This window comes from Lepisma saccharinum, chromosome 11 (assembly GCF_977018435.1).
Source record: "Lepisma saccharinum chromosome 11, izLepSacc3.1, whole genome shotgun sequence".
Classification (NCBI taxonomy): domain Eukaryota; kingdom Metazoa; phylum Arthropoda; class Insecta; order Zygentoma; family Lepismatidae; genus Lepisma; species Lepisma saccharinum.
In genome coordinates this window covers 83,312,572-83,338,583 of record NC_139239.1, presented here as the reverse complement: position 1 = coordinate 83,338,583, position 26,012 = coordinate 83,312,572, and the positions used below count along the sequence as shown (strand labels likewise).

The window sequence follows — 26,012 nt, the reverse complement described above, 5'->3', positions numbered from 1 at the left end:
TGAGACACTTGGTTCGAACCTCCCCCCCGAAACATATTTCTAGATACGTGCCTGCATGACAGATTGAAAATTATGTACGGTCATATTTTGATGCATAAAATATGAAGATACAATTGTGCCAAAAATAGTGTTTTTCTGTGTTGAGTGTGTTGTCATCATCTACGTTAATTTTCCCGTTCTCTGAAACAAATCAAAATAGGTTACTTGCACTGATTGCAATATGTAGCAGTGCTGTATCTACCTACGTGTATTGTGTTTAGCAGTTGATGCATCAAAATGTGCTCCAACACGAATCCGCAATGTAAATATTGCTCTTGTTGGGTGTTAATTGTCACATTGACGACAACATCTATACCTCCGTATCGCCCACAGTATGAAACGCTGGTGAGTTGCTGGTGTTCATTTTATGGCTCAATCACGACAGTTGAAATGTGCAACAAAACTATATACTCTGCCTTTAGTGTATTAACGAAATACGGCCTAAGTATGATATGTGGATACACGGGAAAATATGCATAATATCCCGTTTAACATCGTCCAGTCTATTTCTAAGTTAGGTACAAAATTTGCACATGCTCATCAAACACTTTTACAATTCAAGAAGGTAAATCAAAACTACTCCGGACGTAACGTTATGCACATATACGGCATTGCCAGTGGGAAAATACATCTCAAAAATTGTTTATCTGTGATGATAGGCTTCTCGAATTAGAAGTTTATAAAGGAATAGCAGTCGAAGGCCATGGAAGTTTTTATTGTCTTGTTTCTTGAGAAAGCCCAAATTGTTCCAGGCTAGTGTCACCCAAGCAGATCGTTGGAAAGAGGAATGGCTACAACCAAAGACGACTTTAAAAGAAAATGTATTATTGACGAAAAACAGGAAGCCGAGTTCCGGTCATCAGTACACCATTACGATGCTAGGCATTTTAGACCATGTCGAGTTCTCCCAGTCAGTTGTCCACAGCGATCATTTCTTTGAAAAATCACATAATTAAATGAAGTATCCAATTTAATGTACCGGTGCAATCCAAGAAAACAACAACCCATTCCCTGTTATTATCACATAAAAAAAGAACATAATTACTCTTGAACCGCATGCTATGAAGAACTCAGGATATAACCTTGAAATCACTTTCAATGTGTCAAGGCTGTCTGTACTTAGTTTTTAATATTCGTATTACCAACTTTATTGACGCGGTGCGTGACTAGGTTTCAAGGTACTGTGCAATTTTGCGAGTCATGAAGGACAGTGATCTGAACGTGTGTCAAGGTAACGCGAAGAACGCATTGATGACTAACTAGAGACGTTAAAAATTTAATTTGTTTTGTAATCTGAAATTACGGAGCGGTCGTACAAAATCAGATTGAAAGAAAACGCACTGAACTTCAAAAACAACTCTTCCTGCGAGAATAACATCGCCCTTGCAATATTACAGAAAAATCTGTGCCGAAAGATGATAAAATACTATTATAAAATCGATCATAATAATTTAGATAATTATACTGCTGAATATTAAGATGTCAACAAGTTAACTTTTAATTGAAAAAGCGGCTATCTAGAAAAGTTTAAAGAATACAAATTTATGTTATGAACCATTCAGTACTGCACCTAATAAAAAAAAACTCGAAACAATTCCCAACGAAACAGTTTTATCAAAGGATAGCATCTGTGATTGCTCGAAAAATACGCATAGTCACAGACTTATATGCAGAATACAGCTTTCTTATCACTCCACATTAATTGGTACGATATGAAGCTCTGCCACGACAAAACTTCGCCCTAATCGAGTGATTCATACGATACATGCATGCATTTCTGACAGTAAATGTAGCTGTTTATATTCTTTACTTACCTGAATTGCGGAGAACTCCATATTTGAAGTGAAGGTGGTAAAGGGAGAGAAACCCCGTCTCCCTGTAGTTAATCATTCATTCCCTGAAAAAAACAATTGAATGTTAGTCAAGCATCGAAAACTTTCATATTCATTTCATACCAGAATGCTATCACTAAATTCAAATATTACAAAAATAATAAAATCCTGCAACAAAAGATTGTATGTGAGCCTATAAATGGAAGCACAGTGAACAAAAACTATAGAAAAGACAAGTGAGTGGCAAGTAAAGCTGTCCTAATGCCAAGACATTGAGAATGTAAGGTTGACACTTGCTCTCGGATCAAGTGCACCGAGATTATCATTGTGTGATCTTATATTTCAAAATGTCCCACCAATCAGAAAAGACCACTCTCATTCATTTCACTTACGCTATTTCAAGCATTTTTACATAGTACATTTCCAAATGAAAACGTTTTACATTTAATTACATGTATGGAGATGAACTTATCTAATGCCTTAAGTATCGCAATCGCAGTTCTCAAATCACGAGGGCCTCCCCGATGGCGCTGTGGTTGCGTCGTCGCCTTGTAATCAAGGGGTCTCTGGTTCGATACCAGTGGAGTGGTTCGGGTCATACTGTAAGCTAACTGTAGGTTCGGTCCCGATTAGCCTTACTTTGCATAAAGTGGACTTAAAACACCAAGTTAATCAATCAAATGCACGAACAGAAATCTAATTCACAAAACCGTTGAAGTTCGTTTTCTCGATAACGTGATCAGTTCTATGTTTTTTAATTGCATTTTTATATTCGTTGTTGTGCGCAAATATTTGCATACGAAAGTTCAACAGGGTTAAAAAATCATTATGTTTTTAATTTATCAAGTTTGTTTGGGCAATGCTTTTATTTGTTTTGTTAAATTATTTGAGTTCGATTAATTTACCTATTTATTTTAATTATTTTTGTTTAGAAATATTCGTATTAAAGGAACTAGCTATGCAAAATCTGTTCTCGCCCTGAACGAACTAGTATGAAAAGTGGCTAATGTTCAATTTACGTACTATTAATGGTTATTTTTTGTATACATTTATTTATCGGCTTTTGTACATGGTGAAGTTAAAGCTTTAATTAATGCCTTTCCTTACACTTAACCATTTTAGCTAATACTTAAGCAAGGTGTATAAGTTTATTATCCGTGGAAATACTCAAAATCTTATATAGTAGCTATTACTATTTAGTTGTGGAAAGGCTATATCTGCAGGATATACACGTACGTTACCATGTATAAAAACTTGCCTCACCTCTAATATGTGAGCAAATATTTTATTCAAAGAGGATATTACATGAACGTATATTTGTTGTTGGGTGTGTTAAATTCTTGCTGAGGTTCATGTGATTCTACTTACGCTGAAAATATAAATCCATAATAGAATCAACTTTAAGGTGCTCTCTCGGAACTGTGGACATTTAATATAATTATGCAATTTAATATTTTCTCATGTTGAACGAATTTGAATTGCATTACTCAAACAGATCGAAGTATAACCAAAACTGGCAACCGTAATTGCATGTGTTTTTAGAAGTTTGTTCATGAAAGAATTCTATGGCTGCCAAGAACTGAGTCATTCCTCGTATCCTCAAATGGAGTGCGCTGTTAAAATGAGACATGGCACTTAATAGCAAACACAGGAAGCTGATGCGTCAAAATACTGCTTAGGTAGTCGCCTCAAGCACACGTCTGACCCGGAGACAATGTAATCATTTTTGGCAGTGTTGCTCGTTAAGGCAGTGCAAGGCTAAGGGGCATCATTAGTTTTATGTTTATTATATGCACCATCATATTCCTATCCAGCGTTGCTATGCGCAAGTACTTATATCCAGAATTTTAACATAGCTTTAAAAAAGCCAGGGTTGACTCGGTAGCTTAATTAGTGGAGCAAAGGTACGGTATGCCACAGACCTAGGTTCGAGTCCTGGGCAAGTTCAATGTAAATTTATCAAGTTTAACATGAGTGGGACAACTAGAGTCTGTCCCAAGAGTCTGTGTGGCGACGCTGCGCCTAACGGTAGAGGAAAGGTGGGGGTGGGGGGAGTGGTTAGAGCAAAGCAGTGCAAACGGTTGGTAGCTGCGGTCCTCATTTAACTCATTCCCTTTCCTACTCACGAGTTCATTGGTCGAGCCCTGTCGAGTCACTACTTGCTTTCGCTCGCTTGCTCCACAGACTCCTGGGACAGAGTATAGCAATATAACTTTAAATGTGACATACGATTAACGAGTATGAAAAATAACTTAGAGTACGTCAGTGGTTCCCAAAGTGTGCGCCGTCGCCCTGGGCGCTGCGAAATGTTCAAATATTTTCACTGAAATGACAGTGATTGTTATGCATATGATTGTTCCAAATTTGTGCTTATTTAGTACTTTTTTACACATAAAATGTTTCTGAATTTGAAATATGTGTTCAAGCGCTGCAAATGTTAGATAGGCTTTTATTCTGAATTGGGCGCCGCGGAAAAATCTTGAAACACTACAGGCGCCGTGAAACGAAAAGTTTGAAAACCCCTGGACTACGTAATATGACGAAAGTTTGTTGACGCCCACTTTGTGCTGAGGTGGACTGATCGGGATGAACCTAGTTTAAAGTGAAATCCGATCAACAGTATGAGCCTTCCTCCATTTGTGATACAATCGCAATACGGGAAGGGAAGTCTTTACAAACCTGAACCATTTTTAAGTACTGGTACAAATATTCTTCCTTAACAAGGACTGGTTAATAATTAAAAAAAGATAAATATAGATATTGGTATATGTCCAAGAGTCACATCTCTAACATCTTCATTCTTTACCATTATATGAAAAGAATTGGACGTTTCAACGAACATGAGATGCCATGCTTGCGATGTACAATCATCGCTAGTTATATACAGATGCACACAAGGATTTGATTGGTCAAATATCTTTAGGATTTATTACATTCAGAAAATAAGTTTACTTTCCACTGTATTTATTTCAAATAACTGTAATTTGCATAACTTGATAGATTGTAATTCTGTTCAATTACATTCTGGAGAAGAGGTGAGGTGAGGGTAATAGAACTTTGCAATAGGCAGAAACTTGGTAACAAGCAGTACATGTTGTTCACACATTAACTAACAGAGGTCTTCTGGGGGAAATATAGAAAACCACTGGATCATGCATTAATTAGCAGACAATATGTAACAGGTATACCTAACGTGACAAAATATAGAAGAGCAGAATGTAACACAGACCACTACATGGTAAAAACAAAATACAATCAGAGGAGATAAAGACTACAGGAAGAAAAGAGAAGTAAAATTGCATATACAAAAATTCAAAGAATATGGACAGTTCAGGATGTTTTATCAGGAAAGAGAAGAATTGAAGAGAAAGCAACTGGAATATACTATGGATGTAAGACAGAAAGAGCTGATAAAAAAGTAACAAAACTTACAGCATTGCGGTATGAAAAAGCTAACACGGAACCACGACAATCGGTGGGATAAGTTGATCGGTTTAACGAAAGTCCGGATTAACTGAAATAACCTAAAAGAACAGTAGAAAGTGCATTAAAACTCCGTTTGTAGCAACAAAACAAGTTTATTATGGTGCATTTAAAGGGCATAGGCCTAAATACACTATACAGTACAGTCCAAAGTCTGCGGGAAACAGAATTTCATCAGTGGTTCTGCCTTTTCTTTGGGAAGTTCTCTTGTTGACCTCTAGCCACATTTAAAACCTTGCCTTCTGCTTTTTTTTCTTTTGCGTGTCCGGATTAAGCGAAGTCCGGCTTATCGGGGTCCGGATTAACGAGGTTTTACTGTAATTACACGCAATCTGTTTATGAGAAAGGCATTGGAAACTTCCATATTGTTTCTAATGTGCAACACATTTTATTAATTTCCCAACTGTACTATTTTTTATGCGTTTTAATAATTAAACTGGTCAACAATCTTCGAAGAATGTTATGCGTGAATACGTTGGACCTTATAGGATTCGACGCTGCTGAATACGAAGATGAAAATGAAAAGCGTGATTGGCTGTTGTTTTCACGGCAAATTAACATTTACGATCCAGGCCTGCCAACATTTACGTCATTATGTTATGTAATTCTGCTTCAAGAATTTCACGGAAAAGACTAACAATTTCCTCAGTAAAATATTTCTCGGTGGCGCCTTTTATGATCTTCGATGATATCAAAGGGTCTTGTTTATCCTGTATGTATGCACCCAACAGAGAAATTTCTACGTTTTAGAGTACTAATTAGCAAAAGCTGGAAAAAAGTAGCACCTGTCGTGCGCGTCTGCCTGTCTGTCCGTCCTTGTCAACCATGGGTTTTTCAGAAAACGTAAGATCAATGAAACCAAATTTGGTGGACTGATAAGACCTTCCAAACACTAGCTCAGAACACAAATCATACAGTCGGTTGTGGCCGAGAGCGAACAATCGATCAAAAGAAACCCGCAGATAGCTTGGAAATTTGCAAACACGAAAGATCTAAAATTTCTCACAAATTAAAACCTAATAAACAATAGTTTAACGATACATAAATTATTTGGCATGTCTGTCTGTTTGTAGGGTCAAATAATAGAAAGTCAACAAGTGACAGATTTGTAATGCTACGATATCTCCAAAACCATCCAACTAGAAGTATGAAAATGGCGTATTTAATGTGCAAATTTTCTACACTCCATGTTTTTCATCGCCCCGTCAAATTTGTGTTCTAGTCAACATTCGAAAACCAACCGATACATTATTTCCCAGAAACTACTAAAGATAGAAACATAAAATTCGGGTACAGAAACATATACTTAAGGTATTTGTTTACTATCTAGTCAATCAAAAGTCAACAATCGATATAGTTTAACCTTCGATATCTCAGAGCCACATAAATCTTCAAACATGTAATTTGACGTACCTAAATATAGACTTATTTCCATTAAATTTGCTCGACTGGTCTGACCATGTGTCCTTCCGTTCACGACAACAATCGAACCATTCGATAACTGCTGATTGCTCAAAAACTGCCGCAGATACAAATATTTTATTTAATTTCGTGTACTGAAAGAATAGCTGGTGCTGATACCGGAATATATAAATAGGAATCAAAAGCTGACAACAATCGGTATCATAGCGACCTTTCCATAACCAATAAAAGTAGACATACATTTTGTGTGTAAAGTACCGGTAAGATTAAAAAATTACTAAAACACTAGTCGTATCAATTTAGCTACTTACGAATCTATAAAAGCTACAAAGATGAAATTTTGTACAATGAATTCGGATTGAAATGATAATTAATAATTATATAGATTATCCTCATTATCAATTTGTTAGAAAACTATAACCAATAAGCCGATGTCTGTGCTAACGTTGTCAATGCAACTACAACTTGTTCTTTTACGTAAGCGAATGCCACGGGAGGTATATCGGAAATCTGATGTGTTCTTTATGTGGCGCGAGTGTGGAATGCACAAATTTAGTCACACCAGTTCAAAGACTGATTTTTGCAGCGTGGAATCGAGGTGCTACAGAGGAAAAAGTTACTGATGATTTTGATTTGTTAATATTCGTTTTGTGATTTTTTTCGACGTGGATTGAACATTCTCGACATTGATATTTAAAATTATGAAAATTGTAACGTGTACCAATGTTACGTTCGAACAGCGCTCTCACTGTCCAACTGTGAACGAAAGTTGGACTACATATCGCCTGGTGATTTTTTTTCCTACATTCGTTACTGACTGCAGTTTACAGTGGAGAATTTTAGATGACACTGAAGCAAGTGTTCTGTTGGGAGCATGTTGCAACCTAATTTCTCTTACGCCTGCACGAGAATACCAGTACTAGCTGTGTCTGTTTCTGAATAATTGTTTCCAAGAAAGTCAGTTGCAACATTACGAAAGCATCCTATGCCCTCTTCTCATCCTCAATAAGGTATTCATTTATTAGCAATGCCTTACTATGTGAGCAGACGAACACACCTTCTTTAACCTTTAAGGACGAACGTATGGGTAAAAAATACCCAGGCGAACTTCAAATAGGCTATATTTTTTAATCCTTTGCAATGGGTGTCTGAGGCCGGTCACCTTCTTAGTACCTCTCCGATGAACAGTTCCGAATGTCCTTAAATCAGCTGTAGAACTTGGTTAGTTCCGCTCACAGGGTCGTAGAAACACTGCCTTGGTAAATTTGACCCATACGCGCGCTCATACGTTTCACTTTTGTATTTCATTATGTTGTTGCATTTCAAGGCTGTGCCTATCACCTATTGCCTAAAATAACAATATTCCAAACTTTTTGTGAGGAGTGTATTTACCTAGCGCGCGTCCTTGCATCCTGTCAGGTTAATTTACGTCATTCAACCTAGGAAATTTGTCTCTACGTACGTACACTCCTCTCCAACATGAACATGACTTGTAAAGTGCCAGTATTACCGCGTACGGGTCAAACTATTCAGAAGAATTAATATTGTACTCATATGCAGAGAAAATTACAAAAATCGCGCCCAGAACAACAAATGAAGTATAAAATTATCTCCCACGCACACGATACACACAAAAACCTATGGGTTGTTCAGCCACATCGTTTCGGACAAGAGATCGTCGAAACTGAATTAGGAAGAGTGCACTTCCGCGGCGAAGCAAGAGATAAAGCCGGTTCAGGTCCGGAATATGCCACCGCCGTTCACCATACATCCCGTATCCTGCACGCATGTTGCATAACGACTCGCAGCCAGACCAAACCATGAATGAAACTCGCAAGAAATGAATAGCAGACAATAGGCCGGACGTGCGGTCGTGAATCAAGCATACCAGCAGCCTGTTCATTCAAACAGCGCCACACATGCACACATCTTGATCTGACAATATCATCACGCTGTAAAGCCATGTAACGTCCTTCGACCATTCAATGAACTGCTGGCCATACCATATTCGAGCATAGCTAAACTTCCATATTTCAAGCAAGAACCTGTTTTCGCATTCCATGAACAATGAGACAATGATCACTGGAGCACTGTCCTTTCGAATTGCGCACTTCGCGACATTTATTTGTTGGGTTGGTGAACGTACTCTTGACGAGGTCAACCTCAACAAAATGGATGGAAAACGTATCAGCACCCTGGTGCACCAGGTATGCATGCTCAACGCGGGGACTTGAAATTATTCTGCAAAAAAGTAGTGTTCTGCACATTCAGTCAGTTTTGCTTTTCAAGAAAAATATCTGTCAGCTGCTGAACAACATTATGTACAACATTCAACGAAGCACGTTTTCAGCCTCCCCGGTGATGTAGTGGAAAAGTTGTCGCTTTGTAAACAAGAGGTCCCGGGTTCGATATCCTGTGGAGAGACACAGTGGTTCAGATCCAACTTTAAACTGCAGGTCCAGTCCCAATTAGCCTATCTGTGCATAAAAGTGGCCTTAAAACAACTCAAACAAGCAGCAAGTTTCACTCTGTTCTTCGTTACTTGATTGGCGGAAACGAAAATAGGATTTAATTTGAATAGAAACTACAGTAACAACACGAAATTAGGAGGCTAAAAACTCCACGCTCAAAAGCCCTATAAGGGCCAAGGATTCCCAGAGTGATGACCACACCATCTTCCAAAAATAAGGGGTAGCTTTTATCTTATTATTACATATTCATATTCACATATTTCGTATTTACTTCGCTGGGACCCCTCACGAAACATATTTCTAAATACATACCTGAAAATGGATATGCGTTTTGTGAATTCGATTACATTGGGCAAAATAGCTTGTATATCTATAGATGGTATTACTGAAATTGCTTAACATTATGCATTGACTGGCTTCCGTGCAGCGTGTGTGTCGCATTTCCAGATTACATGAGTATCAAGCAAGTGACAATGGCCCCCACCTCCGTACACATACACATGCAAACGTAAAAAAAAAGTAGTGCTCCCTGTGCCTTGCACCAAGCCATGAAGGTGTGTAGGTGGTGTGGAGTTAGAGCCCCACACTTTCTTGATCACGCCCGAAGGTGGGGATGATATGATCAGCACCACGCTCCTGGCCGCCTTTGCCCCTCCTTCCCGTTTCCTCCAGGTACCCACTTTATACGATGCTGGGTGGGCGCTTGAACAGGTGGGAAAAATTAAGGTTCTCCCCCCGCCGGGGATCGAACCCGGGTCGCACTCATGGTAGTCACACACCCTAACGACTGAGCTACCGCGGATCTATACACACAAATATAAACAATTATTTTTCCCACACTACATATAGGTGAACACCAAGCACCTGGGTGTTCGTCAACTCTATTCTTCACATACCGCCATACAATCGGAACGCAGATGGGACGTGAAGAAAATATGCTTCTGCACTAAATAACGTCAGCAATATCACAATTTCATGAATGAACATCATAGGCAATTCCGCACATCTAGCAGAACTTGGAATAAACAATATGTAAGTAAACGCAAATTCATTTTAGGTTGACTGCATGAGATAATTGCACACTGAAAAATGAACAGCTTTAAATGAAGAATAACTGGTGAATAAACAAGTATTTTAATAATTTCAATGTCGTCAGATTTATTCCTGATTTCTTATCCATTTCATTATCTGTATTTATGTCATATATTCATACCGCTAGATCAAAATCAAGTAAGGTAATCGAACCCAAGATTTTATTTTTCGCAGTGTGCTAACAGACCACTGAGGCAATGTTCCTTGGTTCTAGAACTTAAATTCATTAATATAAGCACGAAGCTATATATTAATGCATTAAAATTCTTGAATAACTACTACAAAAATAGAAGGCAAAGAATCTCAGGCATAGCTATACAACTGTGAAAGCGGCGAATAAGATAGCGCATACCAATTCTCTACTAGGAAGCAATTTCGATTTCCTGCCCGCGTACTATCGTTAATGGTATTGCTCGTACAGGAAATCAGCAAATTTCACATTCCAATTAGAGTGGTCGAACAGCAGCACGAGATTGCATATGGTTACCTTATTAGAATGTAGATTAAAGTCAAGGGATGCTTCCATCCTTTCCCATTCGGCAATCGGGTAGTGCATTCATTAACAAAAAAATTAAAGAGCCTACGTCATCACAACATTTGCTGTCAAAGGAACAGCTGATCGATTATTTCTTGTGAAGTGTTAGTATATTTTTTTAAGAGAAGAAAACTGGTAATGTCATGCAAATACAATATTGCCGTTTTTCTTCCTCTTCCAGATAATTGTGACTGGATGAAATCTACGAAAAAGCGAGAAGGGAGACCGACCAATTGCCAGGGTGGATTCTTGAACACGAAATCTTCGTTAGCGTGCTTAGCCGTTGAAGAAATCAAAACATGGTAGATGTTTAATCTGTACCTCGCTAAGTTTACCGTGATCGTAAGAGCGAAATAAAAGGACTATAAAAATGTACCTTTACTACACAACAGTCCAGGCAAAACCGGCACATGGATAATATATCAGCATAATTTCCGTGTCATAACTGATTAATATTCAACCAACATCATTGTGGCACAAACGAAAATAAAGGGTGTTTCAATACAAAGGTAACTGAACATTATGTATTTTGGATACTTTCAGTTGCCTTTTTATTGAAACACCCTGTACGTGAAGTAAAATAAGGCAGAGTCAAACAGCGACTATCAAATTTACACTGATCCTATAAAATTTGATGACAAAAATACGGATTCCCGTATTCATTTGAGTATTTGTATTTGCGAAAGTGTTGATGACGCAGAGGTTTGAAAAGTATGTTTATCACTAGAAAAGAATAGTAAATAATACAATCAGAAAACCTGTTAACGCGGGATGTTGTTGTCACGTTTTCTTCTACTCAAATAGTTTGTTTCCACCCTGTTTATCGTTTCATAAAGTTAATGAGTTATTACGGTAATTTAGGATAATTCATCTTGATATAATTTAAAGAAATCCACACCCCAACGGACACATTACCCAGACTGAATAAAGAAAAGCGTTGCATGTAAAGCCTAAGAAACCAGTCTCAAAATGGTCACTATCTACTTTAAACTGTTCCGCATCATGCAAATCGCAACTCAAGATAAGGCGTTAAAATTTATCACGGGCCCACATTAGCATACAATTTTTCATGAGCTCTGCAAATAAAGCACTAGCAGTTCACAGACGTAGGCAGTAAAAATAGAACTGCTAGAAGCTCTATAGATAGACTGGACGATACCATTTTCTATCTTTCTGCAATAAAACTTCCACTTTGTGGTACCCCCACATAGCTGATCCTCGTTTAGATAAGGTGATAGATGATGTCCAAACGAATGTTGGGCTTTTGATGCTATCGTCTGGAGACGTCATTATTTCACACCCACACCTAATGCATGAATATTCATCGTACATCAAAACTAATTTCCATAGACACGGCTGTCCTTCTCTTCTATTAACAAAAAAAACTGAAGAACATCAACAGACCCTTCATGATAAATAGATTGAATTTTCAATCACACCCTAACAAAACACAAAGTTACCACATTTGCATTATGTACATTATCTTTCAATATAAACTAAATTCAGTAGCATATTGCAAGTGCAATAATTACTTGTGTCATTCCGTAGCATACAATCCTCTTTTTGGACAATAAAAATGCCACAAAAACCAATACATTTGAAATTCAATGTAACGAAGAAAATTATTATTTCGCCGGCCCCCGAGGCGGAGTGGTTAGCACATCGCGCTACGACGCCAGGGGTCCCGGGTTTGAATCCCTGCCTGGGCATGGATGTTTGTGAGTGTCCATTCATCAATTTCATCATGTCATCACTCATCTCCATCTTCGCAAATTAGCCAAAAGTGGCACAAAAGGCGAAGTAAAATAAATAAAATAAAATCAATTCAAAATTATTATTTCGTGATAACGAATAACTCCGTGTGTAAATAATTCAAATATTTAAGAATGTGAAAGTCACATGTTGAAATCCTTAAACATGACAGAAATTTCCAATGAGAACAGTAAAAATACATTACAGGTTCAACTCCCCTACCAAATAATTATTTTCTCTCTGATCTCGATAAATAACGTCACATGAACCACATAACTGATAAATATTTTTAATTTAATGATTTACTTTATTTTACTTTGCCTTTGGGGCACTTTTAGCTAATTTGCGAAGATAGGGATGTGATGACATGATGAAATTGATGAATGGACACTCACAAACATCAATGCCCAGGCCGGGATTCGAATCAGGAACCCTGGCGTCGCAGCGCGATGTGTTAACCAGTCCGCCGATAAATATTTTTAAGAACGGATTTATTCACATCAATATTCTTACATGAAGAACATTTCATCAATACCAATTTTATCCCTTCAATCAAAGCGCAAAGTCGAAGAAAACTTTATTCACTAGAAATTTTTCAGCTGTGCGAATAATTTTATAATCAGTGTTGGGGATGGTGCGAAATCTGGGGGGACAGGGGGAATTCACCCGATCAACGATCTTGTCCTGAAATTCCCCCCTCAAATCTTTTCCGGGGGGGGGGAGTTTTTGTTTCAACAACAAACATAAACAATTAGTTTGGGAGTCGAATATACTTTACTGGAATAATATCCAGAATATACGCTAAGAACAGACAACAAAGAGCCTCATCTCTAAGGACACTGAACCCAACATTCCCCAGAACACAGGAATCAGTCCGACTTGTTATTTTTTCTCCATTTCTCATCGCCTTTCGTTAGCTACCGCAAAGTATATAAATATATTAATAAATTGATTGATTGATTGATTGATTTGGTTTATTTTACTTCGCGTTTTGTGCCTCTTGGCTAATTTGCGAAGATGGGGATGAGTGATGAAATGATGAAATTGATGAATGGACATTCACAAACAACCAAGCCCGACCGGGATTCGAACCCGGGACCCTTGGCGTCGCAGCGCGATGTGCTAACCACTCGGCCACAGGGTCGGGCAAATATATTAATAAAACACGTAATAGCATTCAGATGTGAATTTTATATAGGAAACTATTTTCACAGATAAAGGTGCTCTATTATCTTCTTAATGTATCTTAATTTTTGTCCCTCCCCTTAGTCAGGTATTAGTAGTATATTAAAATCTTCAATTAGCAATTACATTTTTAATGAAGGACAGTTGACATAATATATTTCATATTACATAATAAACGTAATTTGATTATTTAATGATTGACACCTATTTAATGACACATATATACAGGGTGGCTCAAAAAGTCACTTAACACCCGCTGTACAAGGCCACTGCAGCACGCAACATGGAAATGGTGATGACCAATCGTTGCCAGGCCAAGGGGGAACCACTTGACGCCACCCGCACGGTCGGCGGCCATCTTGATGTCCGCCATCTTGAATTCAACTTCAGAATTTAAAATGAGAAGATGATATGATATATGAAATCAGGCTAGAATTTCACGAGAAATGCAATGGTGAAGTTTTTTTTTCTTAATGTATCTCTAACCAGTAAAAAGTTATGACTGAATTCTTGTACCAATTTGCTCCTTTTCGAGGTGTTATAAAAATGCCTTAAAATTTGTTTAGCTCATCGGTTATGCATCGAGATCAAAGTGATGTCTAGGGAGAGACGTTTGCATGCCATTGCACACGATTTTAATCGGATACATCCATGAAGAGCTGCGCATTATGAATGGTTGTCGCGAACAATTTACAGTGTGACGCTTCCATTGAATTAAAAATCCTTCACAGTGACAAGGCTAATGTTTATGTTCATAAGGAAGTTCATAAACAGAATATGCGACCCTTGTCATCTGATAACTAACTTTGGACAGAAACTGCTTCACAACGTTCCCATAGTGTTCTGGTGTTCCTCCGTATTGAAAAAAAACTCTGTAAAAAGTACCTTCTTCCATAAGCAAGGATGAAAAAACCTGTTTATTTAACAAATCCAAGTAGCCCTAAGCATTTAAGGTTCCGTTGATGGAAAATTGACTAACCAATCGTGTTCCCCACAGCACGCCACACCATTAACTTAAAAGCACTAACCATTCAGCTTTCATCTGTCGAAAATGGGTTATCAGATAAAAAGCATCGAATATTCTGTTTACGAACTTCCTTAGGAACATAAACATTAGCCTTGTCACTGTGAAGGACTTTTCATTTAATGGAAGAGTCACACTGTAATTGTTCGCGACAACCATTCATAATGCACAGCTCTTCATGGATGTATCCGATTAAAATCTTGTGCAATGGCATGCGAACTTCTCTCCCTAGACGTCACTTTGATCTCGATGCATTACCGATGCGCTAAACAAATTTTAAGGCATTTTTATAACACCTCGAAAAGGAACAAATTGGTACAAGACTTCAGTCATAACTTTTTACTGGTTAAAGATACATAAAAAAAACTTCACCATTGCATTTCTCGTGAAATTCTAGCCTGATCTGATATATCATATCACCCCCTTCCCATTTGAAATTCTGAAGTTGAAATCAAGATGGCCGCCGACCGTGCGGGTGGCGTCAATGTGGTTCCCCCTTGCCTGACAACAATTGGTCATCACCATTTCCACGTTGCGCGCTGCAGTGGCCTTGTACAGCGGGTGTTAAGTGACTTTTTGAGCCACCCTGTATATATACACACACGTATATATATATATATATATATATATATATATATATATATATATATATATATATATAATGTGTGTCTGTCTGCTCCTTCCCCCCACCAATCTGCAGTGATTTCGCACCCTGTGTAGAAACGAGACCAAACGTGGGAGAGTCTGGTCTCATCGAGTCTTACATGTGAAGAGGTTTGTCTCGCTCTCGGTCTCGAGTTTTTCTCTTTCTTTACATTCCTCGTTGCGACGCCACGTAATCTGAATCACAGGAGAATGGACTTTATCATGCATAGTGGGTGACGATGAGTATTCTAACAAACGTTTTTGGCTTTTTGAGAGGCAAGAGGGAAGTTTCTTTAATGAATGAATTTATTTTACTTTGCGTTTCTGCCACTTTTGACTAACTGCGTCGATGAGGATGATTGGTGACAGCGACGGTGATTAAGTTCCAAAACTGGGGTAGGGGGGGGGGCAAGGACAGTTTACTTTCCCTTGGTAGATATGGTTTATCATAGTGTCGCCACTGATTGGTGACAAAATGAAATAGATGAAGGGACAACTACAAACACATATGGACAGCACACAACACAAGTCGTACAGAGGATACTGGCCATGGGTCCAGACGCCGGAGCCTCGTTAGTCTGCAAAATGCGTGGAAGTCAGGTTGACATTTGGGTGTCTTCAGACACCCCGATTTTTTTGTCTCCTTATATATTTTTTTAAATATGGGGATTTCTCCCTCCCCCTCATTGAAGAGTGGAATATGGCCATATGTGCCGATGTACCCCCCAAAATTAACTTCATTCATTCATTCACTGTTGACTTGTTAACATCCGTGCTCATTGTGTATGTGGTGTGTATTCCTATGGGAAAATTTGAACGTATGTTCACGTTAATCCGTGTCGTCAATCAGTTTCAGACCGAAGAGACACGCGACAGGTCACGAACGACACGTGTCGCTAGGAAGCGAACCATCAGTAATCAATGAAACCTTTCGAACCGAAGAGACACGACAAGCTGCACGTGTCGCTTGTCGCATGCGTGTCGCTCGGACTGGACGGATTTCTCAATGGCGCGTACCGTGTCGCCTCGGTTTGTTGTTTGCACATGTGCGGTGAAGGATTGCTTTTAGACCGTGTCACTTGTCACTTTGGTGTAAAATATGTAAATATATATTTAGTAGTTATTTAAATAAAAATATGGAATTAAATATGGACTTACAATTGTCAAAAATTGCAATTTTCATTAAGCAAACTGCTCATTTAGCTAAATCAAATATATTAGGCTACATGACATTAACTGTAATGCAAAATCCAAACACAAGAAATAGATTACCAAACTTTCATTTAAGCACTGAATCGTGGATCTCCTATTGTCCCTGAAGACAGGTTTATATTGACCGAAACTGCGTTCAATATCACATTAAGTAATGGAAGTATATTTAAAATATGCAATGAATTTCATGCGAAAGGTTGAGCTTGCATTCTTCGTGTTCCCTGATGGGCACTTGGTGCTCTACAAAGTTATGCCCAGCTCGTCATAGGGAAGGGTTCTGCTGTTGACAAGACTGTTACAATAACAACATAAATAAATAACCCATTGAGGGCCCGGGCCTACCTACGGCCTCACTCCCACTCACTCACCCGAGGTGGGAGATCATCCAAACAGTTACGGGTTGTAAGTTTCCGTGACCGATTTGGTATTTAACACAAGAAAATGGAATACATGCCGGAAAAAGATTGAAAACATGGACATTATATGTTCTCTCGGGCTATCGACCAGGTGAGTTGTGGGAAATATTCCAGCTTTCGAGACTAACGTCACTCTCATCTTCAGGGTAGAAGTGAGCTTTTTTGGCAAATATGATACACAATAACATTGATTTTAGCATTGTATGAATATATGTATTTACATATAAATCCGTTCCCTGTATATAATGTAAACAACAGATACAACGTGTCACCGCACCAACTTCCACAGTGTATAGAGGTTATGAAGGCAAATCGTTTTCCTTCAAGTTTTTGTCAGACGCCTCATTTCGAGGTAACAAGCACTCGAAAAACGCCATTTGTCCTGCATATATATGGAACCACGCAGCATATATATGGCTCATAATTTCCACTACACTGTGTCTCTGGACTCTGTGGGAGAAAGCGAGCGGGCGCACCAAAGCAGTGCGCGCTGTGAAAACTACAGGTAGCTGCAGCCGCGTTATCCTCTCCATGTACAGATATCCCCTTTCGCGCGTTCATTGGTATAGCCATCTCGAGTTGCTAACTTACTACATGCGCAGAGACTTCTTTTCGTTCACTTGCTCCAGAGATTCCTGAGACAGATGTAATGGATTGACTGTAATTTACAATGGATAAAATATACAACCTATATATAATAATAAGGTAGATAACCACTTGGTATGTTTGACGTTGCATGGTAAATATTTGGTTTAGTACTTTTTTCTGTATCATACGAACCAGACAGTGTGTCTCGGACACAACGTCTCAGTCTCGTCTCGATCTTACAGATGTCTGTCTCTTTCTTGTTTCGAAGGGTTTGGTCTCGTCCTCGTCTCGATTTTTACAGACGATCTCGATTCGGTCCACACAGTCCTACTGTCGCGACTAAACTAGCTTCCAAATAATAATACTATATTTTCAAAATAACCGCCTAACATTTCTAAATTTATCACTTCCCAGTTTCTTTTTTGACTTCCCTTTACAATATCGACACTGGCAAGAAAGGATTTATATTGCGATATCCTATTACTATTGGGCCTCCCCCATGGCGCAGTGGTAGCGTCATTGCCTTGTAATCAAGGGGTCCCGGGTTCGATACCCGGTGGAGGCACAAGTGGTTCGGATCCCACTTTAAACTGTAGGTCCAGTCCCGATTAGCCTTACTGTGCATAAAGTGGACTTAAAACACCAAATCAAACCAAACCTATTACTATTTTCTGCAAGTATTACCTGCACATTTCTTGCAGGAAGAAATCAATTAAGCACTGCCATAACAGCCTGCAAACATATGGACACACACCTCAATGCCGTAACTAAAGACACCCAGCCACCTGTTAGAGAACTTCCGCTCCTAGCAGGCACGTATTTAGAAATATGTTTCGGGGGGGGGGGATGGGTCCGAACCAAGTGTCTCAGGAATAATATTAATAATAATAATAATAATAATAATAATAATATTGTTTATATTAAAATAATTATACATCAAATTAATACTAATTACAATACATAAATTAATATATTATTACACGATTAGGTAAAAAAGACTGTATACAAATAGAGATATAAGAGCGCATATTCATTACGTAGCTTACCTGTAGTTAAGATCGGAATAATTTACATAAAAACAAGTGCCCTGGCAAATGAAATTGTCAAATAGATGAATAATTTAATATTTATCGAATAACAAAAATGATGTTACATGTAGTTGGAGAAAAGTAAGTTTCTGATTAATATTTTATGCATATTATTTTGAGTAGTAGTGTACATACTTAATTTTAGTAATTGGTGAGTCGTTCAGGGTGTCCGGACATTCTTCCTGTCTTTCAAAGCCGTATGGTCCCAATATAATCCTTGTCTTCCAATAAGTTCAGAAGAAATTACAACAAATGCTAAACGAGTATATTTTCATTATTTAATTTTCGTACTTAATAAGTCTTTCGTGTGTGTGGAAGGGGAAGGGGGGCGGACCCCCTAAATACATCCTTCCTGTTCTTCAAAGCCATATGATCCCAATATAATCCTTGTCTTATAATAAGTTCAGAGGAAATTATACAACAAATGCTAAACGAATATATTTTCACTATTTTATTTTCGTACTTAAGTCATTCGGGTGGGGGGGGGGATCCGGACCCCCTAAATACGTCCTTCGTGTCCTTCAAAGCCCTATGATTCCAATAGAATTCTTGTCTTCCAATACGTTCAGAGGAAATTATACAACAATGGCTAAACGAATATATTTTTCATTACTTAATTTTAGTACTTGATAAAACTTTCTGGGGGGGGGGGGGGTCCGGACCACCTAGACCCCCTAAATTCGTCCTTGGCTCCTAGTACTTTTTTTTTACTTTGTTTTCCCCGAATGTTTTACTCGAGTCAAAGCAGAAGATAACGGGCAACTGAATCGTACACGCGTTTGCATTCCCCGATGTCGTAGTGGTGATGGTGTCGCCTTAGCTCCCAGGCCTGATCGTGATTCGGATTACACTTCAAATTGTACGTCCAGTCCCGATTAGTACCTCAAAGCAACCTTTGACTTTTTGACTCACTTCTTTTTAATTACTATATAACGACATTCCAAAAGTTCCCTTAAGGTATTTATCTGCATCATAAAGTTCACCAAGTCAGCCATTGTGATAACTCACAAATCGTTAGGCTTCTAGAGGCATCCAATGCAGAGTCATATTAATATATGGTGCTTAAAATGGTACGAGCATGGTGTTCCATCATATTACTGGTTTCTCCATGAGTGACTTCCACACATCGATATACAGAGCATTCCCTGACATTCGCTACGAGACTCGGCGGCAAGCGGCTCGGAATCAGCGCTTGTCTTTCCCGGTGAACGGGTCAGCGACAGTCGCTAGAGTCGGCTATTAAAATTACAGTTTTCATATTGTGTACTAACCTTGACTACAGAAGGTGTTGAAAATGATGTCCCTCTGCTGCAACACATTCCTGGCATCTCTGAAGGAAATTGGCATTTACACGTGCAAGTTCGTCTACTGTAATTCTCCCGATTTTTCGTACAATACTCTCTTTTAACTCACGGATGGTGTGCGGATTGTCTCTGTATACTTTATTTCCCCATTTTTCTTTCCACCTTTATTCAGAACTGACCCTGTTACTCTAAACTTTTTTACGAGGTTTAATATAAGCGACTGTCGCGGACCCGTTCACTGGGAAAGACAAGCTCTGATGCCGGGCCGCTTGCCGCCGAGTCTCGTAGCGAATGTCAGGCAATGCTCTGTACATAGTAAGCTTGCCGCGGAAATTTCAAAAGAACTTGATATGATGGTATAAAAAGGAGGAGACGTAAAACATTATTAACTGGTTGGTCAATGCTTATTTTCATGATTTTTTTACACGTATCCTATTTTTTTGTTAGAAAATCTGAGCCAATATTCTATTTGATTTTATTCCATTGGATATCTTTATAAAATTAAAATGAAATAAACATACTCCAAATAACCATATTCATAATAAGAGTTTTTTCTGTGTTATAAACACTGGGCAGAACAGATGATCCCGCCGACCTCTGTGGCAGAGTGGTTAAACAGGGCGCTACGATTCCCAGCTTGGGCATGCATGATCTTTGTGAGTGTCCGTTCATTAATTTCATCATATCATCATCACTCTTCATCATCTTCGCGATTAGCCAAAAAAATGGCAGGAAAGCGAAAACCCAATCAATGAATCAGAACGGATGATCTGAAATACTTGTGCAGTAACCTCGGTGAAGCACACTTCAACCTGAATAACACATACATTTTGTTAAATTTAATTTCTCTACTATTAAGTTCTTACTAACTGTCCGTTTAACCACAGCCAATTGTACATGAAAGGGTTCCCACGTATCTTCTGTGGTTTCCCGTTTTTGTGACGTTTCACTCCCAGACACACGTGAAAAAACGGGGAATGCTAAGAGGGGATACCGAGTAGTGCTCGTTACATGGGGAAAATCCTTGTCACGCAAGGTCATCGGAAATATGATGCGATATATCATAATCTTTAAAACGACACCAAAGTCGATTCCCTATCTGTGTTCAAATCAAAGATACATTTTATAATTCAAGATAGACCAAATTCTGCGAAAATCACTAACTAGGAAGTCTAATAACTCTAGAACTAGTGAAGCTAATTATGAAAAATTCTATATTTGCTAGTTTGTTATCTGTTCTTATGAATGGTTGGAATTGTATTAGAATTTGTCATGTCACTTAAAATAGGTTTTGCTGATCTTGGAATGTTCCAGAGTACATGTGGAACAGACCACAAATTCGGAACCGTGCATATGCTATTTTCCGAACATTGAAATACAAAAATAATAAGTTCTAATCAGTGTTCGGAACTGGACCTTGACTCTCAGGAGTCATTTAACACCTAATGCATCGAATCTGGTCGCCAAGCTGAGGACTTCGTCGCCAATGAAATTATACCTCAATCAAGAAAGAAGTTTGTACCGATCGACATCATAAAAAATAATAATAATAATTAACAGCAAATATAGTTTGAAACGCAGGATATTTTAAAAAGCATGTCCTAAAAGTGGCGACTTGAAAAATTTACACAAGTTTCGTGCGAAACAAAAAAAAATTGACTTACGATTTCTCTGGTTCAAATTTTACATTTCGCATTTCTTAATTTTTTAAGTGTACACTTATGTCATCTGCCGAAAAATATAATATCTACACAATAAACTTACATTAAATACGAAGTACTAAATTCCTTTAAATAATGACGATTCAGCAGCAAACTTCCCAACATTTCTACTTCGTTTCCGCTTTATAATCACACAGAGCTCTTGCACGGAGTTCTACTTTCTACACCGCGATGCCATCTGTTGAGGGGAACTCAAACTTCTTGGATTGCTATAGCAGAGGCGAGAGCATTATGACATATGGGCACATGTGGGCGGAAGGGCATGCATGAGTAATTGATGTTAACCAGGTAAGCAGGTTATAACCTTCCACAGTTCCCCAACAGTTGCTAGTGTATTGACCTACGAGGAGAGAGAGCTGCAAGTGAAAAATGAATCAAATGACCGTGACCATGTAATGTTCTGTGGGAAACACAGCTGTATTACGTGAACCCTTTGGTGGTACAAAAGGTACATTCTCTTTTGAGAGAGAGAGAGTTTCAGTCCAATTTTGACTGTTTAAAGAACACTTCATTTATATCATCACGCGATAAACTCAAAAAGCTTGTGAAATCTTGGAATTTGGGTAGATGGACAATCATGTCAGATATCAAGTTACCATTGTACTTACCCTTGTCAAGAAAATAGCATGATTACACGCAATATATTTATATTTCATATTTATGTACAAAATGCGTGAAAGTTACGAAAAGTTTCATCGAAATTCATTGAAAACAGGTTCGATAAGCCAATAACAATATAAATATTTACGGCTTAAAAAAATACATAAAAAATACGAATTTTGAATATTACGTCATATGGTTCTTAACTGACAACAACTTGTAAGAAATTTTCTTACTCATTGAAAACACTGATCCTTTTTACTATAATTATATGTATTGCATTTATGTATTAGTCAAGCTCATTAAATTTATACTTCATAGGACACAAACATGTCCTTTGATACAATTTTATCTAACAAAGTTACCATTCATTAATTTAAAAAAAAAAAACACATCAGTTCTAGCACGTTTCAAAAATGTATATCCGCGGAAATACATTCGTAAATAGTTTGCAAATTAAGGGGGACAGAGACGTATCCAGGATGAAAACTTGGCTAAAAGAATTTTAAAAAACAATTTTGATGTCCAGAGTTCGGAGGGGGAGAGTTTGATACCATGTATAAACCTATTGTCAAATTTATAATTACATGTGAAAATGTTTGAGTATACATGTGTACTTGTATGAACAGAGGTAAACGGTGTCGAACCAAATGTGAGATCGAAGTGGGAATAGAACAAGTACATTGAAACATCTTATCTGTCAGTTGTAGACAGAAGCTATTTGGATAAGAACGTGATATTTTCATTTTATCGCCGAGAAGTAGAGGAAACCAAAATAAAGTGTAAATATGTTACGGAAGGTCAAACAGGTAGGTTTTTATTTTTTGAGAACCGTTAAAGGAACGAATGGAAATTTTGTATTAAATTTCAATGGGTATAGAAAGTGTTGAGAGTGAATATCAACATTTAATGACGATTTGTGATATCAACCTTATTGCTGCGGAACTGAAGCGAAAATTATTTTATTATCTGAATTTGAGAAGTTTAAATGTACTCGAAAGTTGAGTAATATTATTCAATTAATATTTAATACTTAGTGTCCGATGAAGCATCTATCGAAATCAATTATATGTGCTCAATTTTAATTTGTTATAAACTAGGGATGGGACCGATTAATCGGTACTCTATCGGTATCGGCCGATATAGGCATATCGGTGTATCGGTTTATCGGTAAAATTACCGATTATTTTACCGATCCGATATATCGATAAATATCTTATAATTTAGTGCAAAATTCTGCCATTTTGTTGTAATTTTTATGTATAATTTCCATGCTCTTCTTTCTAAAAAGTAAATGTCTTTAGCTTCTCTTGCACTGCAGTCACCTCGAAACACACATTTATTAAGGAGAGCAATGAACATTTCAGGTTCTTCAAGGACCATTTCTAATTTTATATCGGATCGGTAGAATATCGGTTATCGGTATCAGTAAATTTTATATCGGTAGCTTACCAGTATCGGCCAAAATTTCATATCGGCCCATCCCTATTATAAACTATATAACTTGTATAAATTTTCCAACACACTATTCGATGTAAAATATTAAACACAGAAATATTACTAAATCTCGAAAAATAGTACCACATTGCGGGGCAAGTAATTGATTTTGAGGGGGAAAATACAATGAAAGGTTTATATGTCACTAGCTATTGGTAGTAAATAAGAAACAAATCAAAAATGAATTAAGTACCGGTATTCTCATGTATTATCTCATTCACCGCAGCCACTTTCACACCAGTTTCCTCAACACGGCGTATTTTGAAAATTCTAGAAACAAGAACTACAAAAGCGTTGCATAATATTTGACATAAGGGCAAGACTGATATAATTTGGTCCTGTTATTAGATGGTTCCCTTCCCCTACACATAAAAAACACACGAAAAAACCAAAGTGATCCCGCCGTTTCATTCACAAACTTCCGCCACCGACAACTTTCTTCGAGTTAGAACGATAAAAACATAGCTTCAAAGTCGACGGCTAAATATATATGCAGGGTCGTCTTGTCGCGCCAAGAGGAGACGATACATTTACAGAAAGGTCCTTGGAATGTCTGGATATCCCAGACTCGACACCCTCCCTCCTCCCCCCCCAAATACATTCTTAAAGCACGAGAACTTCCTGAACTAAACGATAAGCTCTTAAGATTTACGAGAAGCATTGTGACCGCTACATTGGCAAGTCTGTTATAGATTATAAATTCAAGTAATCAATCAATATCATTTGAATTTAGCAATTCCACATGAAATCAACACAGCCCACAACCTGACCAACTCCGATTTTCATGAAATTTGGGGAGTTGAAACTATGCATGGAACTTAGTGTAACTATGAAAATTTTGAATCTTGTGCGTCTTGTAATTGTTAAATTATTCAAGGTCAAAGTTCGCATAAATTGCCCGTTTTGAGCCCGCTTACCTATACTAAATGTGCTACGTGACCTTGATCTTTGACCTTGAATATCTCAAAACATGTCATCACCAAAAATAGCGGAAAAAATATATTTGGTCCCTCATGCCATACTCTAAAACATAACAAAAAATCATTCTGGGACTGCAATGGGATCAGATGATACAAAATAATATGAGTAACTATGTGACTGATAAAAGCCTCATTACATGAACTATGACAAATCAAAAGTCCTTGAACACCCCCTACAAAATGTAAAGGAGTTATCCTGGTCATGAATGTAATAGGTTAGGCACAGGGAGATCCCTAGCTGTGTGTGTCAAGCGCAGGTCCGGCATATTGTTGACCACCATATTGAATTCAACGCAAAAATTTCAAAGGAAAGGGAAGGATATGTGATACATTAAATCAGGCTAGAATTTCACGAGAAATGATACAAGATTTATTTTCTTTTTGTGCGAGCCATAGGCTGTACGCACTACATAGTTTTGATTTCTCTACAATATTTTGTTACATTTAATTTTCTTTTAAGCTGTCTCTTACTTTGTCCCCTATATACACATTCTTCCCCTTCCTCGACAGTTCTTCTTCCAGTCCTTCTTCCTTCTTCCACGCCCCACTTCTCTTTTCCTGCACTCTCACCAAAAAATGCATACATTTTAATTTACACACACTTACACTATAAAGATGGCTCGTCTGGAGCATGATCACTCATTTCGCTGCCTTCTCTAATAGCTTTCCCCCGCCGTTCTCTTACTTCTCCCAGGTATTTCCCCACTTGCTGCCCCGCTTCCTTTATCTTTATTCCGTCGTCTACCACTTCTATCACCTCCCTCCCTGTTAAGTTTTTCATCCATTTGTCCCTTAGGTCACGTGTAGAAGGGCAGTTCAGTAGGATATGCTTGTCCGTCTCCTCCACATCGCACAAAGGACATATCGTTTCCCCTGCTTCGTTTCTCTTTCTTAGTTGTTTCCATCCCCCTAATCTGAACCATGCCAGCGCGCCTTTCATTTTTCCCCACAACCTGGATATATTTCGCTTTCCCCCATTCTCTTACACTTAGCTGTTCCCTGATTGAGGTCTTTGTTTGGCAGTCTGCTATTATTTCCTGTCTGTCTATGTCCAGTAACCTGTCTCTGATTTGATTTTCTGTTGAGATACCCCCCTTCCTCCCTCTTCCCATACCCAACCCATTCC

At 38.1% G+C, this 26,012-nt stretch overlaps 1 protein-coding gene across 1 annotated transcript in view; it reads right to left on the bottom strand.

The window, feature by feature from the left end:
- Positions 1–26,012, bottom strand: part of LOC145994948 (protein spitz-like) — a 314,442-nt gene that overhangs the window by 205,251 nt on the left and 83,179 nt on the right. Inside the window, exon 3 of the mRNA XM_083131465.1 lies at positions 1,854–1,936. Within this exon, the coding sequence (XP_082987591.1) occupies positions 1,854–1,929 (76 nt within the window). The 5' untranslated portion in view covers positions 1,930–1,936. The remainder of the gene's footprint in view (positions 1–1,853; positions 1,937–26,012) is intronic.